The sequence below is a fragment of the Notolabrus celidotus genome, chromosome 7 (assembly GCF_009762535.1).
Source record: "Notolabrus celidotus isolate fNotCel1 chromosome 7, fNotCel1.pri, whole genome shotgun sequence".
Classification (NCBI taxonomy): Eukaryota; Metazoa; Chordata; class Actinopteri; order Labriformes; family Labridae; genus Notolabrus; species Notolabrus celidotus.
In genome coordinates, this window is record NC_048278.1 from 24,869,400 (window position 1) to 24,884,609 (window position 15,210).

Below are 15,210 nucleotides of genomic sequence, written 5' to 3' on the forward strand. Positions count from 1 at the left end.
ACTGTGTACGAACCTCACTAAAATCAAGGATCTCATTGAACATATCAGCGTTCAACGAGGGTGCATGCCCCTCATCTGGTTCAGAGAGACCAGTCCTTTTTTCTGCACTCTGTTCTCCTTCTCCTGCGCTGCACGCTTCTCCGTGTCCAAGCGGGTTCTCCGCATCCATCGCGTTCTGGATGATTTCTCGTGCGCGCTGCTTTATTCCCACATCCAAGTAATGATCTTTATAACGCAGATCAAGCACAGTTGTGATGAAGTGCAGAAGATCTAAACAGATCTCAGTGAAACGTGTGCTGACAGACTCTAATAGTGTACTTTTTATTGTTTTCACTCCGTGGTCCGTCTCAACCTCTTTGCTTAGAAGACGCTTTAATGCTGCAATTAAAGGAATAACAGATGCAGACATGTTGGCCCTTATCCAGACAAGCGTGTACTGGCCGCATTTTTCGCTTGCGTCATCACAATATTCTGTTTCGGCCGTGTTGTTTCGGTGATAAAAGTCTTTCGGGGGAAAACCGAAAAATGCACTTTTGGGCCATTTACGGTGGCCGAATTTTCGGTGCATCCCTAATCGACATAAAGCATAAGGTACTAACTATTCAATTAAAATCATTGGCCCTCATTGTGCGATAGTTTCCCTCTTTCTGATAACAGATAATAAGACGGAGATTTACATGTGGAGCGCAATGGAAGCATGTCATTATGACAAATGAATACTTCCCTGCTCCAGGACCAGACGGCGTGTCCCCCTCCTGCCTGAGAGTCTGTGCTGAGCAGCTGGCCCCCATCTTCACAAAGATCTTCAACACATCGCTGGAGCTGTGTGAAGTGCCCTCATGCTTCAAAAGCTCCACCATCATCCCAGTCCCAAAGAAACCCACCATCACAGGACTCAATGACTACAGGCCCGTCGCCCTGACATCTGTGGTCATGAAGTCCTTCGAGAGACTAGTGTTGAGCCACCTGAAAGACATCACAGGCCCCCTGCTGGACCCCCTGCAGTTTGCCTATCGGGCAAACAGGTCGGTGGAGGATGCAGTCAATATGGGTCTGAACTACATCCTGCATCACCTGGACTCCCCCAGGACCTACGCTAGGATCCTGTTTGTGGACTTCAGCTCTGCGTTCAATACCATCATACCAGACATCCTGCACCAGAAACTCACCCAGCTCACAGTGCCGGCCTCCATCTGTCAGTGGATCACCAACTTCCTGACGGACAGGAGACAGCAGGTGAGGCTGGGGAGCATCAAATCCAGCACCCGGACCATCAGCACTGGCGCCCCCCAGGGATGTGTTCTCTCCCCACTGCTCTTCTCCCTCTACACCAATGACTGCACCTCAGGAGACCCCTCGGTGAAACTCCTGAAGTTTGCAGATGACACCACCGTCATCGGTCTCATCCAGGACGGAGACGAGTCTGCTTACAGACAGGAGGTGGAACAGCTGGCTCTCTGGTGTAGTCAGAACCATCTGGAGCTGAACCCGCTCAAGACGGTAGAGATGACAGTGGACTTCAGGAGAAGCCCCCCCCCACTCCCCCCCCTCACCATCCTGAACAGCACTGTGTCTACTGTGGACTCTTTCAGGTTCCTGGGATCCACTATTTCCCGGGACCTGAGGTGGACCTCCCACATAGACACAATCAGAAAAAAGGCCCAGCAGAGGATGTACTTCCTGCGTCAGCTCAGGAAGTTCAACCTGCCCCAGGAGCTGCTGATCATGTTCTACACCTCCATCATCCAGTCTGTTCTGTGTACCTCCATCACTGTCTGGTTTGGCTCTGCAACCAAACTAGACAAACACAGACTGCAGCGGACTATAAGGACTGCAGAAAAAATCATCGGTGTCGACCTGCCCCCCATCCAGGACTTGTACCGGTCCCGGGCCAGGAAACGGGCAGGGAGCATTACCGCTGACCCCTCACACCCTGGACACAAATTCTTCAAACTCCTCCCCTCCGGCAGGCGCTACAGATCACTGTGCGCCAAAACAACCCGCCATAAGAACAGTTTCTTCCCCCAGGCTGTCACTCTGATGAACACTAAACCATAACAGTGTCATACCTGTCAGATAAATACTCTCTGTAAATATACATGTAGATATACAATGCAACAATTCTCAAGCAGAATTCCATATTTCTATTTTTTGTATTATTTAACTTCTATTTTATAATGTAAAACTACCTCTGCAACTCACCACTGCACTTTATCATATTATTTTAGCCTGTACATATTAGTCAAGCTATTTGTTGTTTCTTTGTATTTATAGCTAAGGTTATTGTTATTATATTTTCATTTTATTTTTTATTGTAGTTCTTATTCTTATTCTTATTCTTATGCCTTGTACAAAGAGAGCACAGTTTACCAAAGTCAAATTCCTTGTGTGTTCAAGCATACTTGGCGAATAAAGCTGATTCTGATTCTGATTCTGATTCTGATTCTGATTCAGCCACAGCTCTTTAAAGCAAGTGGTGGTCACTTCTGGTTAAAAAGACATTTATAATATTGAGTTTGGGGGTTGATACGGACGTGCCAGACTCCAGCGACAACAACCACTACTATCCGTCGCATCAGTTTCATCATTCTCTCTCTCTCTTAATGTCCTCTATCACTCTTTCCATCCAAACATGGTCGAGCCAGATGGCCGTCTAACATGAGTCTGGTTCTGCTGGAGGTTCCTGCCTGTAAAATTAAAGTTTGTCCTTGCCGTTGTAACTAGCTAAACATTGCAAAGTGCTCTGCTCATGGTGGATTAATATGAGATAAGACTGAGTCTTATCCTGTCTTGGTGTTGGGTCTTTGTTAATAATAAAACAGAGTACGGTCTAGACCTGCTGTGTTTGTAAAAGTGTCTTGAGACAACATTTGTTGTGATTTGGCGCTATACAAATGAAGATTGATTGATGATAGCAAGTGCTCAGTTTCTTGTTATAACATCAAATTTCTCTTTTATGGCCCGTTATAACTACAGCTTATATGATTTTATAACAATAAACTTCCATGTTGTTTATGCAAGTCGTATAGTTTGTTGTCACACGGGCTTGGAAAAGTCACAGTCTATCCTTTGCTGACTTGTTACTGCACATATGCTGCATCTATAACGCCGCTCCTTTGCGTGTCAGGTCATGGGCTAGAGGCTGTTTGGACAGGTCGAGGTGAAGAGGTCACAAATCTATCACGGATCAAAGATTAAACTCTATGTTAAACTATACATGTATGGGTGGGTGGTAAATGTGTGCCACTGAATGTTATTAAATTCACTGCATACAGTAGAAAGAGATAAAGCCTCTTAAGGTATTGTATGAGGTTAGGAGGGTCAGGAAGTATTAGACAGAGGTCAGGTCACTTTGCTTTGGTGCTGATGAGAGAGAGAGAGGGGGGGGTTGGGTCAAATGTGCATTTTAAAGCACCATCATCCTTTATGACAAGCATCTGGCCTTGTGAGTATTGCTCACACAGTCAGGAGGTGGTTGTGGGAGGTAAGGGGGCGTCCACTCTTGTCAGATTCTTCTACATCTCTGTGGTACGGTATTCCCTACACTGCAGGGAAAGGTCTTAAGCCGGAGCCTGGCCAAAGACAATCACTGATGCCAAATCCAAACACTGCACCTTGGTACATAGAAAAGCTAACCCAGCGATCATTTCTATAATAAACTCTATAATTAACTACTTAATGTGAAAAACGATCTGGATCATCATGTTGCATGTTTATAAATCTTGTTATACTCTAGGAAAGTGTCACCTCAGGCAATCATGGACCTTTCTCTATTGTGACACATATCTAATAAAGAATGGTACACTTTAACAACACATGCTGATTTTGTGACATAAAGAGGAAGCTTTGCTGAATATGTGATGTATTGTCTCAGTCTGGCAGGGTGTTGTCACACTCTCACACTCACACACACACACACACACACACACACACACACACACACACACACACACACACCCTTGCAGACAATTCCCCGATTACAACCCGGCACCTTCATCTGTGCCCTTCCTCGGGTCAACATGATAACAAACTACAGATGTTTTATGGATACCGGTCAACAAGCTGTTCCTTGGAAGACGCTGTTTTTTACAAGAGGATCTCCACTGAGCGAAAGGTAGGAGAAATGAAAGCAGAAAAGGAGAACCAGATGGAAAATGCAGTGTCAATAAACTGGAAAACCACAGACAATACAGTTATGACAAAAATCTGGCAGGGCGAAGTCCTACTAAAGCAACACCTTTAGAAACCCTTTTTGCTGCTCTGAAATGACACATTATTTGCCAGAAAGTGAGAAGTCTGAGGAAGCTTTTACTGAGAGATAAAAACTAATTGTCTATCCTGTTTTCTTGCACTCATTCAGGCATTTCTTCACAAAGCAGCTAAAAAAGTCAGGGTAATCAGAAGGAGGAGACTGAATCAACTGTTTAAATTTAGCTTCATATAGAAAAGTAGTTTGGTCCATTGGTGTATTTTGTCCTCAAACTTAGTTCATTCAAAAGAAATCAACATTTTCTAGCACATGTTGAGCCTGTGATGGTCGGGGCTGTTCAGACAAAGGCAAGACAGCTGGACTGTGTTCACCTTTGAGCTCTAGCGATCAGCAGTGGAGCCTGCATTGACAAACTTTGCCCTGAGTGGTTAATCGGGTAAGCATGGGCTCCAGCGTCTAGTCTACTACTGTTCAGTCTGGTGTTGGGAGTAAACATATGAATTTGGTGGCTTGCTCACATACTTTTGTAAGAAGGTTTGTAATCGTGTTTTGTATTCAGCCATTAAACCTGGCGACAGCTGCTCACAACAACAAAGAGAGCTCCACTTCTTTTAGAAAGAAAGCAGGCTTCTGGAGAGGGTGACTACAGTTGTTGACTTTATTATGATAGATGACGGTGACAATAAACATAACAGAAAAATGGGGGGGCTTGAAAAAGGTAGCCAGCCTGGCATCACCTGACCAGGTTAATGGCTACTGCCGTAATGCTAGAATGCTGAACTACCTGGAAGTCAGCAGACGCAATGATTAATGGCATCTTGTCAGTCCCTGCGGCCCAAAAAGCCTGATTTTACCACAGCTTTTTGAAAAAATTGCAGTACACCCCAATAACCTCTCAGGGGCAAGTAAAGGGGGCAGTAAGGGGCAGTTGTTTTTAGTGTTGTTGGTAGCCTTACCAAAAAAGGCTTGAGATTTCAACTATTTTAACAAAATAAACTTTATATTTGAGAGGCGCTGATAGGGATATTGGGACTTTTAAACGTAAACTAAAAACGTATTTATTGAGTCTGGCTTTTATTAAGGGTTCAACCATTTTATTACCTACCTTTTACTTTGATATTGATTTAAATGTTGCTTTATTATTTTAGTAATTCATGTAGTTGATCAGATATCGGTATGAAATCGCACTGATTGGTTGATCATGGTTGATCCGTGATCCGTACGGATGCCTCTCCACGGTTCGGCACGGACGTGGTCCGCGGATCGGTTGATGAAAAAAGTTGCGCGTGTTCACGTGATGACTGCATGTTCAATCCACACTCACTCCTCAAGCGCAGCGGTAGTCATGGCAAGTGAATGAGCAGAGGAACTTGAAAAACCTCCTGCATCTTGTAAGTCACATGTATGGGAGCATTTTGGTTTCCCTGTGAAATACAGTGAATGCTGAATGTGATTGAGCCACGTTATGAAATTCCGTCGCGCACCCACTAGACCAGAGGCCGTCAATACGCTGCCCGCGGGCCGCGTCCGGCCGCCTATTTGTGGCCCCCGAACTGTTATTCCTTCACTCGGTGTTTTGGTCGGGTCACCTTGTGTTTACCGGGACTTGTCTCCATGTCAACGATACGCAGACAGCCTGTTAATGGGTCAATTAGAGTCCAATGCTGCGAGTGAAATCTTTAACTTTCACTTTCGTTTATGGAGCAGTTCACATATTGGCACTTTGCCAGCTGTAGGACCCTAGAATGCACGAAAACGATGTGTTCCAAGTTTGCAGCTCAAAGAAAAGTGGACGGTGAAAATCAACGATTGAAAGAAGAATGTAGTGAAACTTTTGAAGTTCCTCTGCTCCTTAACTTGCCATGCCATGAAATGCAGTGAATGAGGCAGGACTGGGCCCACAGATAGGGTGCTTTGCACAAGCAGTACATTTTGAGTTGAATCTTGTTTTTATTTTATTGGCAAAAGTTTAAAAGTGTTTTACAAAATAAATGGAGGGACAAAGTTGTATTTGTCTTTTTTTTTTTTTTTTTTGCTGATCCGAAAAATGATCCGATCCGTGACTCAAAACCGTGATCCGATCCGAACCGTGAGTTTTTTGATCCGTTGCACCCCTATGTGTAATAGTGTGAGATTATAGTGTGACACTATTTAATGCAGTTTGCTTTCTTCTTCTATTTGCTAATGCGGTAAATGTGCTCAATTTGGACTGTTTTCAGTGTGATTTCTGATAATCAGGCTGGACGATGAGATAGAATTTAAGTTCTCACTTAAACAACCAGGATGTTAGTCATATCAGAACATCCTTATCAGAAGAAAGTTTCCTTGCAGATAAAACTTCAGGTCCCTGCCTGAGAGAGGTAGATATGATAGGTGAGATTATTTTCCTTACAGCACACAGCAGGTCAACTTCTACTCTTAAATATATGTGATCCTGAGCAAACACAGGAAAACTTACTGCTCAGATCATAAACTATGATGACTTTGGTCTCCAGAGAATTTACTGAGAGTAACTGATTCAAGCCTGTGTTCCAGCGACATGGAAACAGCATCATCTGATATAACCACAAGATCTTTTATGGCTGATATCCACAAGCCATCTTCACTAAGCAAATGCACCAAATCATATGATAGCCACTAAACACAACACAATTCAACAACCAACATCATGCATACAACCACAGATATTTAAGAGCAGAACTGACCAGTCGCCTGATTCATTCACTCTGTAAGGAAGCAAATCACTGTTATGTTGGTGCAGAAGCCTCGATATGGTCCTAGTGCAATGTTGTCATTTTTTAAAGTTATATGTTTTGGGCTTTTATGTCTTCAATCAAAAAGGATGGAACAGTGGACAGAGCAGGAAACCGGGAGAAAGAGTGGGGAGTGACATGTGGGAAAGGGTCCACAGGTTGGAATCAGACTTGCACCACCCACCTGAGGACCAAAGCCAGGGCCCTGACAATGTTATTTTTACAGCACAGACAAAAAGTCCAATCAGTCACTGAATTAGTAAAATACCAGAACATTTATCCCACTAATCCTTGTCAGCCTAAAACCACAGCGCCTCATTATCAGCTGCTTGATTTCTATTCTAGCACAGAATCAACTTCTCCTTTTATTTTGGGCATCAACTCAAACAGCTGGGGGTAAATTCCTAAATCGGTAACAGTTGAACAATTCATCATCTGACAAAAAAAAAAGGACAGTCAGCGCTTCCATTAATTACACAGCTTCATGTGACAAAGCACCATGGCCTGTCACTGAAGGGGGAACCTCAACCAACCAATCCCCTTTTGTGTTAATGAGTATTTTTAGATTTCAGTAAATGCTCGGCAGCTTGTTGAAAGGCTTTTGTGTTTCATATATCAAGTTTCATATCATTTTTGTGTTTTTCGGCTTCGTAGGTGACATTAAAATTCAGAAAAAAGGTTGTCCAAATGTCAATTATGAGACCAACTTCGCTCTACTTTTCATATGAGGGGGTTTTAAATGAGTTGTGATACAGTCAGAGTATAACACAATCAATAGGGGAGGATTGGGGTACTCGTTTCCAAATTAATATTTGATCACCTAAAAATTGTATTAAAGTGTATTTGCAGTATTGTTCAATCAGAAAAGTTGATGGGGGTTTGGGGGTTTGGGGGTGATGGAAGTCCCTTAAACCCCAAAAACTGTTTCCTTTTCTTTTTTGTAATGTTATTGACATGACTTATGATAGCTCTTACATAAACTAACCCACAGTGCCAACAGTAAAACAAATTTTTAAAAACGCCAGAAGAACAGACGCTTTTTGTTTGTTTTTGGAAAAGCTGTAAACCATTCCAAGTTTATCTTACAAAACCGTCATCAGAGCAGTTCCCATGCTCCTCACAACACTCTGTGAGATGGCCTCCTGGCTATTCTAAGCTTCTGTGTCCAAAAAAACAGTTAGAAAACTGGAGCAGCGAGCTGCCATATCCCCTTGAGAACAATTAAGTCATCCACCAGCTTTCTGTTTACTGAGAGGGAACGATTCTGGGTCATCAATGGTAAGACTTGGTTTTGGAGATTATCTTGAATAATGAAGAACAGAAAGCATCCTGGGATGGGAATATGAAGTGCTCAGCAACAAAGACAGCACGTCAAAGTGACCTCTGATGCTTAATATCACTCATTCTTAATAAAAAAGGTTAAATCAGGAATCTTAAAGTCAGTGTTATTAAGCTATAATAAAATACAACTTATAAAAGCATACACTCAACTAAAAAAAGCAGAGTCCTAGGTAATAAACTTAGAGTTAAACTCCATCCTCCTTGCATCAGATACTGTTCTGTTATAATCCAGAGACAGCTCGGTAAAAACCTGTCTCTGTGGCTGGATTTTCTTGTATTGCTTTTAGAAGCAAGACTTCATTGGAACTGTGGTTTCTGCAAAACCAACCCTCCTCTCAAGTTGCTGGCCTTGTAATTCAAATATCAATAACCGTGATATTCACTGATCCACAAGGAAAGCATGAAGACTTGACAGCTCGTGTATTGCTGAAGCTGCTGAAGTTATTTGTTTTTGCATCAGCTGTTGCTGCCAACATGCACAACAAATAGGCCGAGAAAACCACTCTGAAAATAAAAGACAATTCAAAGCCAGGCTGGGAGAAGAGACACGTTTTGTCCTCATGATGAGGGGGTAGCATGAGGGATTATCCAGTGAAAGGCAGTAAACATGAAACTAAAATAACAACTCTAACACTTCATTCTGCACTTGTGACAACTTTGTACAAACAGTGTTTGAGATTTACAGGAATGGGGTCATCCTTTCAAGTATTCTGCAGATGTTTTGTAAATCATTTAACCCTTTGGCATGACCATCCACCACCTTTGACACAGTGAGTGGTTACAGTGACGCTGAGAGCTTTGCTTCCCAAGGAAATCAATGTGTTGTGTTATCGGTCTACGAAAAATCTAATCCTCAGAGAACATGCTGTGGGCTTGGATTGCTGTGCATGCACTTGCCATTGAGGAAGCTGTCACAGGTATGACCCAAAACAACAACAACATCATACCTGCTAGATTCTGATTAAATACATCTTACAGTACAAAGTAAGCTGAGAAAACTCGCACAGCATTCCTAGTTCAGAAAAGGCAAAAACTTTTTTGTTGAAATGCACCCAAGACGAGGCCTACACGTTTTGTCCCTGCGCCCAGTCGTGCACTTGAAGTGTCCAGTGAAATGCTGGCTCATTCTGTGTAACAGGTTACCTTATTACAATGTAACAAATAGGATATAAACTGCACTTACGTAACGTCTCAACTTTTTTTCCGGAGGAGACTTTCTCAGCCACCCTGAGCACACCACATCTCCCCCACTCATATCTGCTCCTTTCTTGCCCTCCCTGGAGTTTGAGCGCTGATTTCTGTTTGGCTTCGTTTGCTTTTGGGAGTGTCTTCTTTTTGTATCTGAAAATAAAACACACAAAGCTCAAACCCTGAAGTTGAAATACAAGTTAAAAATGTACACGTATTGAATGGTTGTGCTTTTAAGAGCAGTAAATACCGTCACTCCCGGGTCTACTCACCGACAAGGCAGTTCTCTGAAATGCACACACCAGATTTTCCCCGAGTTGTAGTCAAACACACGGGTATATCCTGGGCTTGGAGTTCATATAAACCTCCGCGGCACCGCCTTTTGTACAAATATCAACGATGACTTGTGTATTTTTGTTCACACTGGAACGCCGAAGGGACAAAAACAGGCGCAAGGCAACTCAAAGTCGCTAAGTTTTTTGTTGTTATATGCAGCGCTCCATGCTAAATTCCCACCAAAGTAGAGTGATTCCCAGTTGGCGAAACCAGGCGTAAACGTCCCACAGTGTACCGGTGCATAGTTGTCGTTTCTGCGCAATCTAGAACAATCTTCACCGTAAACACAGTGGTTCCACCGAGCTTCCCTACCAGTTTACTCCCATGGTTCCTTAATTATGATTGACAGGGTGGCTCCGTCTTTCCCTCAACTCACCCTCCTCTGAACCATGGCGACGTCAAGCCAACTGGAGTAATGGCTGCAAATCGGAAATGAAGGAATGCTGTTTTCAAAATACAATAATGTTACTTTGTCATTGAATGTAGCCTGATAAAGGCAACTTCATAATGTGCAGGGGAGGATCCAGTACGGTGGCCCTGAAGGACAAAACAAATGTACAAAAGATGAATCACTTTTACAAAGTTGGAGACAAATTTACATTTTGGAAAACATGTTTACATTTTGTAAAACAAAATTACATCAAAAAGCAAAACATTTTTACCAAGGCCAAAACAAATTTACATTGAAGAAAACAAATTTACAAAAGATGAAACACTTTTACAAAGTTGGAGACAAATTTACATTTTGGAAAACATGTTTACATTTTATAAAAATTACAATAGCAAAACACTTTTACAAAGAACAAAACAAATTTACATTTAAGAAAACTAATTTACAAAAGATGAAACGCTTTTACAAAGTTGGAGACAAATTTACATTTTGGATAACATTTTTACATTTTATTTAAAAAATTACATTAGCAAAGCACTTTTACCAAGGCCAAAAAAAAAAATTAATAAAACAAATTTACAAAATAAAAATAAACAAACTTTTACAAGTGGTGAGACAATTTTAAAAATGACAGAGCACTTTTACCATTTCTTTTTTTTAACTTTGTTTATTGATTTTCATTAAGAAAAACAGTTACATCTAATATTAGAAGTTTGCACATTTTCCATTTTTTTTAAACAAAGAAACATACAAATGACATACGACATACAAAACAACAAATAACCCACCACCCTGACACATACTCCCTCCAGACTAACTAGATAGAATTCCAAAAATGAAAAAATATGATATGAAGTAAGTATAATAAAAATAAACAGATTAAAGCAATAATCTAAACATAGTAAGACACACCATGTTGATGCTCAGTCTAAAGACACACAGCAAGCCGAGTTCTCAACACGAGACAAGAAAGGGTCCCAGATTTTTTTAAAGATGTAAGCCTTGCCACCACCCAGGGTCAGCCTAATCTTTTCAAGTTTAAGAAAATAGAATACACTCTTAATCCAGCTCGAATGGGCAGGTGGGGCAGAGGACTTCCAATTTAACAATATCAGCCTTCTGGCCAGCCAAGTCATAAAAGCTAACATGCCTTTTCTGGCTGGAGAAAGAGCAGACAGAGGAGGAGACACACCAAACAAAACAGTACAAGGATTAGGGACCAGTCTTACTCCAGTTGCAATAGTCAACGTTCCAAATACCTTAGACCAGAACACATTTAGGGTGGGACAGCTCCAGAACATGTGAGTGTAATGTGCTGATGTATGTTGACATCGATCACACAAAGAAGAAACGGTTCCAAATATCTTTGACAGACAAGCTTTAATGTAGTGAGCACGGTGTAAAATCCTACATTGAGTAAAACTGTGTTTGGCACAAATAGAAGATCCAGCACTTTTACCATTTCTGAGTCAAATTTACATTCATTTTTAAAGGAAAAGGGAATGTACCAAACACCGAAAGGGATCCAATAACAAATGGAATACCATTACCATGGCTGATTTAATGGGCCATTTGCAGTTTCACTGTACCGGTCGTGTGCACTTAGACTTGCATGGCTTAATCTTTGAGATAAGCATATGCAATTGGCAGGATCAACCAGGTAAGCGCCCACTGGTGCCTACACTTTGTGTAAGGTCACTCCATTTGGTTTCTCTCCATCCAAACAAACTAAATGACCCCTCACTCGATCACTTCCAGATCACTTCCGGTGTTTGGTACATCCCCTTTCCGTTAAAAATGAAATGTGAATTTGTTTCAGAAATGGTAAAAGCGTACTGTCGTTTGTAAAATTGTCTCACAGCTTGTAAAAGTGTTTCTTGATTTCGTAAATTTGTTTTCCTAAATGTAAAAGTGTTTTGTTAATGTCATTTAGTTTTATAAAATGTAAAAATGTTTTCCAAAATGTAAATTTGTCTCCAACTTTGTAAAAGTGATTCATCTTTTGTAAATGTGTTTTGTCCTTCAGGGCCACCTTAATCCAGATATGTGTTATATAGTCCATGGTTGCCACAGACCCCCTTAAAATATGATTGTCCCCCTTGGTGCTAGCCCAAGTACATTAAGTTTATTTTCCTCCACAATGTTGTTGTTTCTTTGGTTGTTTATGTTTTGTTCTTTGCTTTCCAATAATTACAACACCTTTTGGATACTTTTTATTTTTTCCAATTATCTTTTTATGTATTTTCAACATTTTATAACATACAAGACGAAAAACACACAAGCGAGCAAAGTGAAAAGAAGAGGGGAAAAAGAGGGAAGGAAAAAAACATCTTGTAAAACACAACTACGTACATTACAATAAGTACAAATAATAAGTACAATACATAAACCATGGTCACATTACATTCTCTTTTTGTACTCAGAGTCCAAGCACGGCCAGCCATGTTCGGTAGATGTCAGAGGTCCATTAGCGGTTGCCAAACTTCTAGGAAAACATCCCCCTTGTTTTTCAGAGTGTAGCCTATGTGCATTGTTCCAGACGTAAGGTTTCATTCAAAGTTTATTTGAACAGGTTAAATGTAGGGGGTCTGAGGCTGATTCCATCTGAGAAGAATACATTTCTTCGCTATGTAGGATACCATAGCAATCCTCTTTGTGTGTGTGGGATCCAGTGTTTTGTTCAGTTCTGTATCATCAGATAACATTTTGGATACTTTTATGTTAATATTCAGAGTAGATTTGTGGAATGGTGAAGAAATGCAATTCATTTTTGTATGTATTTACATGAACTTCATGCCACCCCTGCAAAAGTCAGTGCCCCAGTTGGGCCACTCCAGTCCACAGAAGTCTGGTACCACTTCTGATCTGGAGTCACTCAATTATATTGTACATAAATAGGCTTCCAAAAATCATGATTAACTTGTATTGGTGAAATGTACACATTTAAAATGATATGTTATTGTTTGAGGGCAAATGTTTATTGTTGTTGTTTCAATTTGGGGTTTTTTTCATTAGTGCGTCTTACTTCACAACTATTGGCTCTGCATGCTCAACAGTCTTCCACATATTGTCCAGTAGATGGGACCTTTTTATTTTGAAAGTTTCCACCGGATGTCAGCACCGTGTAGTCCTGCTGTCTTTACAACTCTTTGTAAAGGACGAAACGGGGAGGCGGCGGCACACGGGGATAACTGTAAAATCCTCAAACATGGGACATGTAGTTCAAAACTCGACTGTGTTCCGTCCTATAAACTCTATTACCTATACACCAGTTTTACAGATAAAATACCTCGTACTGGAGCTGTACTAATGTCTCAGTCATGGGTGAAAACTTGTGACCAAAGATAGCTACAGTAAAGACAAAGAAACTACCCACCACGTTCACTCAAAGGTCCCAAGGAATCATTGCGCGTTTTAAGTACACAATCCAGATTGCGCGTTTATTAGACAAACTCGGCACAAATATCATGTAGTATGTGGGACAGTAAGGACAGTAAACTCATTGACCTTTTTAAAAGTGTACAACTTTTGTATCTGTCTGTCTGGTACAATTAAAACATTTATTTGAAGGAAAGCTTTGCATATACTGTGTTTAGAATTTGATTAGAATATGAAAAATGTTTCTTTTTCATCTGTTAAAGGCTACAAACAGGCTGACTAGCTTAGATTCTGCACTGTTCTGTAATTTTATACATTTTTTAACTCCATTATAAAGATCAGGGTTTTTGAGACTGTTACCGATCACATTAGTGGTAGACAAAGGGTTCAAACTTTTAGTGTATTATTGATCTGGTTTACAATCCGATCTATATATTGGACTCAGCAATGCACATATAATTGGTGTAATCCACTGGCAAAGAGGTGTTTACCATGGATTTAGAATGGTATCTCTGGAATCTCATTGGAATGCTATTGTAATGGTAACACTTCCCCCAAAGGATGTCCCCTTTTCGCCTGTGATTAATGGCTTTGCCATTGTACAGGCACATTAGCTCTTTCAACAGCCTCAGTATTAATGAAAACATAGGGAGCAATTAAAGGCTGTTGACACAAGAAACCAATATAGTTAATTAATTATTTTTCATGATACCTAATACGCTTTTGACAACAGCTTGCATGATACATTTGAAATGCCCTAGATATCTGTGCACTTGTATTTGTGAGGGCTTCATGTTATCTCATGTTAGGCACTTTGTAGGTGTGTAGACCTTTAGTTTTAAGTGAGTCCCATTGAATGCATCGTGATCCAGCTGAGGATGTATGAAACAAAGTGCTCTGTTTAATTGAACCCATATAAGATTAATAGACCAGGCTGTATTTACTGTCAGTGCATGTTAAATGAATGAATGCATACTGTATGCAACTATAAGAACCTACAACTAATATAACACTACATCTTCCTAATGAGACACTCAGTCATTTTAAAAGATGTGATATCATACCATTCCCAAGAGTTAACAATTCAACAAAAGTGAGGAGAAAGTGAAATGGTTTGGTTGATTAATAATTAAGATCATTGATTTTCTTTTTCCCCAAATGTCCTTTGAAAGCTTTAGTGCTACTGCATTGGTTTTTCCTTATCAATTGCTGATTCGAAAAAAAAGGGCTATTTAGAAAGTAATTTGCTACATTATAGCTTTCATTTGTTCCCTAACTCATGGGTATACTGTGTGATTCAAGCAATCTCTCAGTTCCTTTTTTACACACGGTTTCGTGTATACTTGTTTCTATTTGTAGAAAAAATAATAATGCAGTCAAAGCAAAATTGGGGAAAACATGCAGCTTTGACGGATTTATGTAGGCAGCTTACAATTCTGTATTTTTTTCACAAACGCATTTCTAACAAATGAAAGTAGGGTTGTTCTTCAGAGGAAATCTCCAGGTTTGCCATATCAAAGTCAGCTTTTGAATTATTTTTAGTTTGAACTATTTAATACTCAGAATTGCTCCTAGTGGTTAAGCATGTATCTGCACATGAAATGCAGAAAATA

General features: G+C 40.6%; 1 protein-coding gene across 4 annotated transcripts in view; it reads right to left on the minus strand.

Moving 5' to 3' along the window:
- The window catches only part of gab1 (GRB2-associated binding protein 1), a 66,532-nt gene extending 56,242 nt beyond the window's left edge, over positions 1 to 10,290 (minus strand). For 3 of the 4 annotated variants that reach the window (XM_034687721.1, XM_034687720.1, XM_034687718.1), the window contains exons 1-2: positions 9,765 to 10,289; positions 9,488 to 9,645 (exon numbers count right to left, since the gene is read on the minus strand). In XM_034687721.1, coding sequence (XP_034543612.1) covers positions 9,488 to 9,559 — 72 coding nt within the window. In that variant the 5' untranslated portion in view covers positions 9,560 to 9,645; positions 9,765 to 10,289. Of the gene's footprint in view, positions 1 to 9,487; positions 9,646 to 9,764 lie in introns of all 4 variants that reach the window. The other variant, XM_034687719.1, reaches the window with a different exon arrangement.
- Positions 10,291 to 15,210: the final 4,920 nt, after the last annotated feature.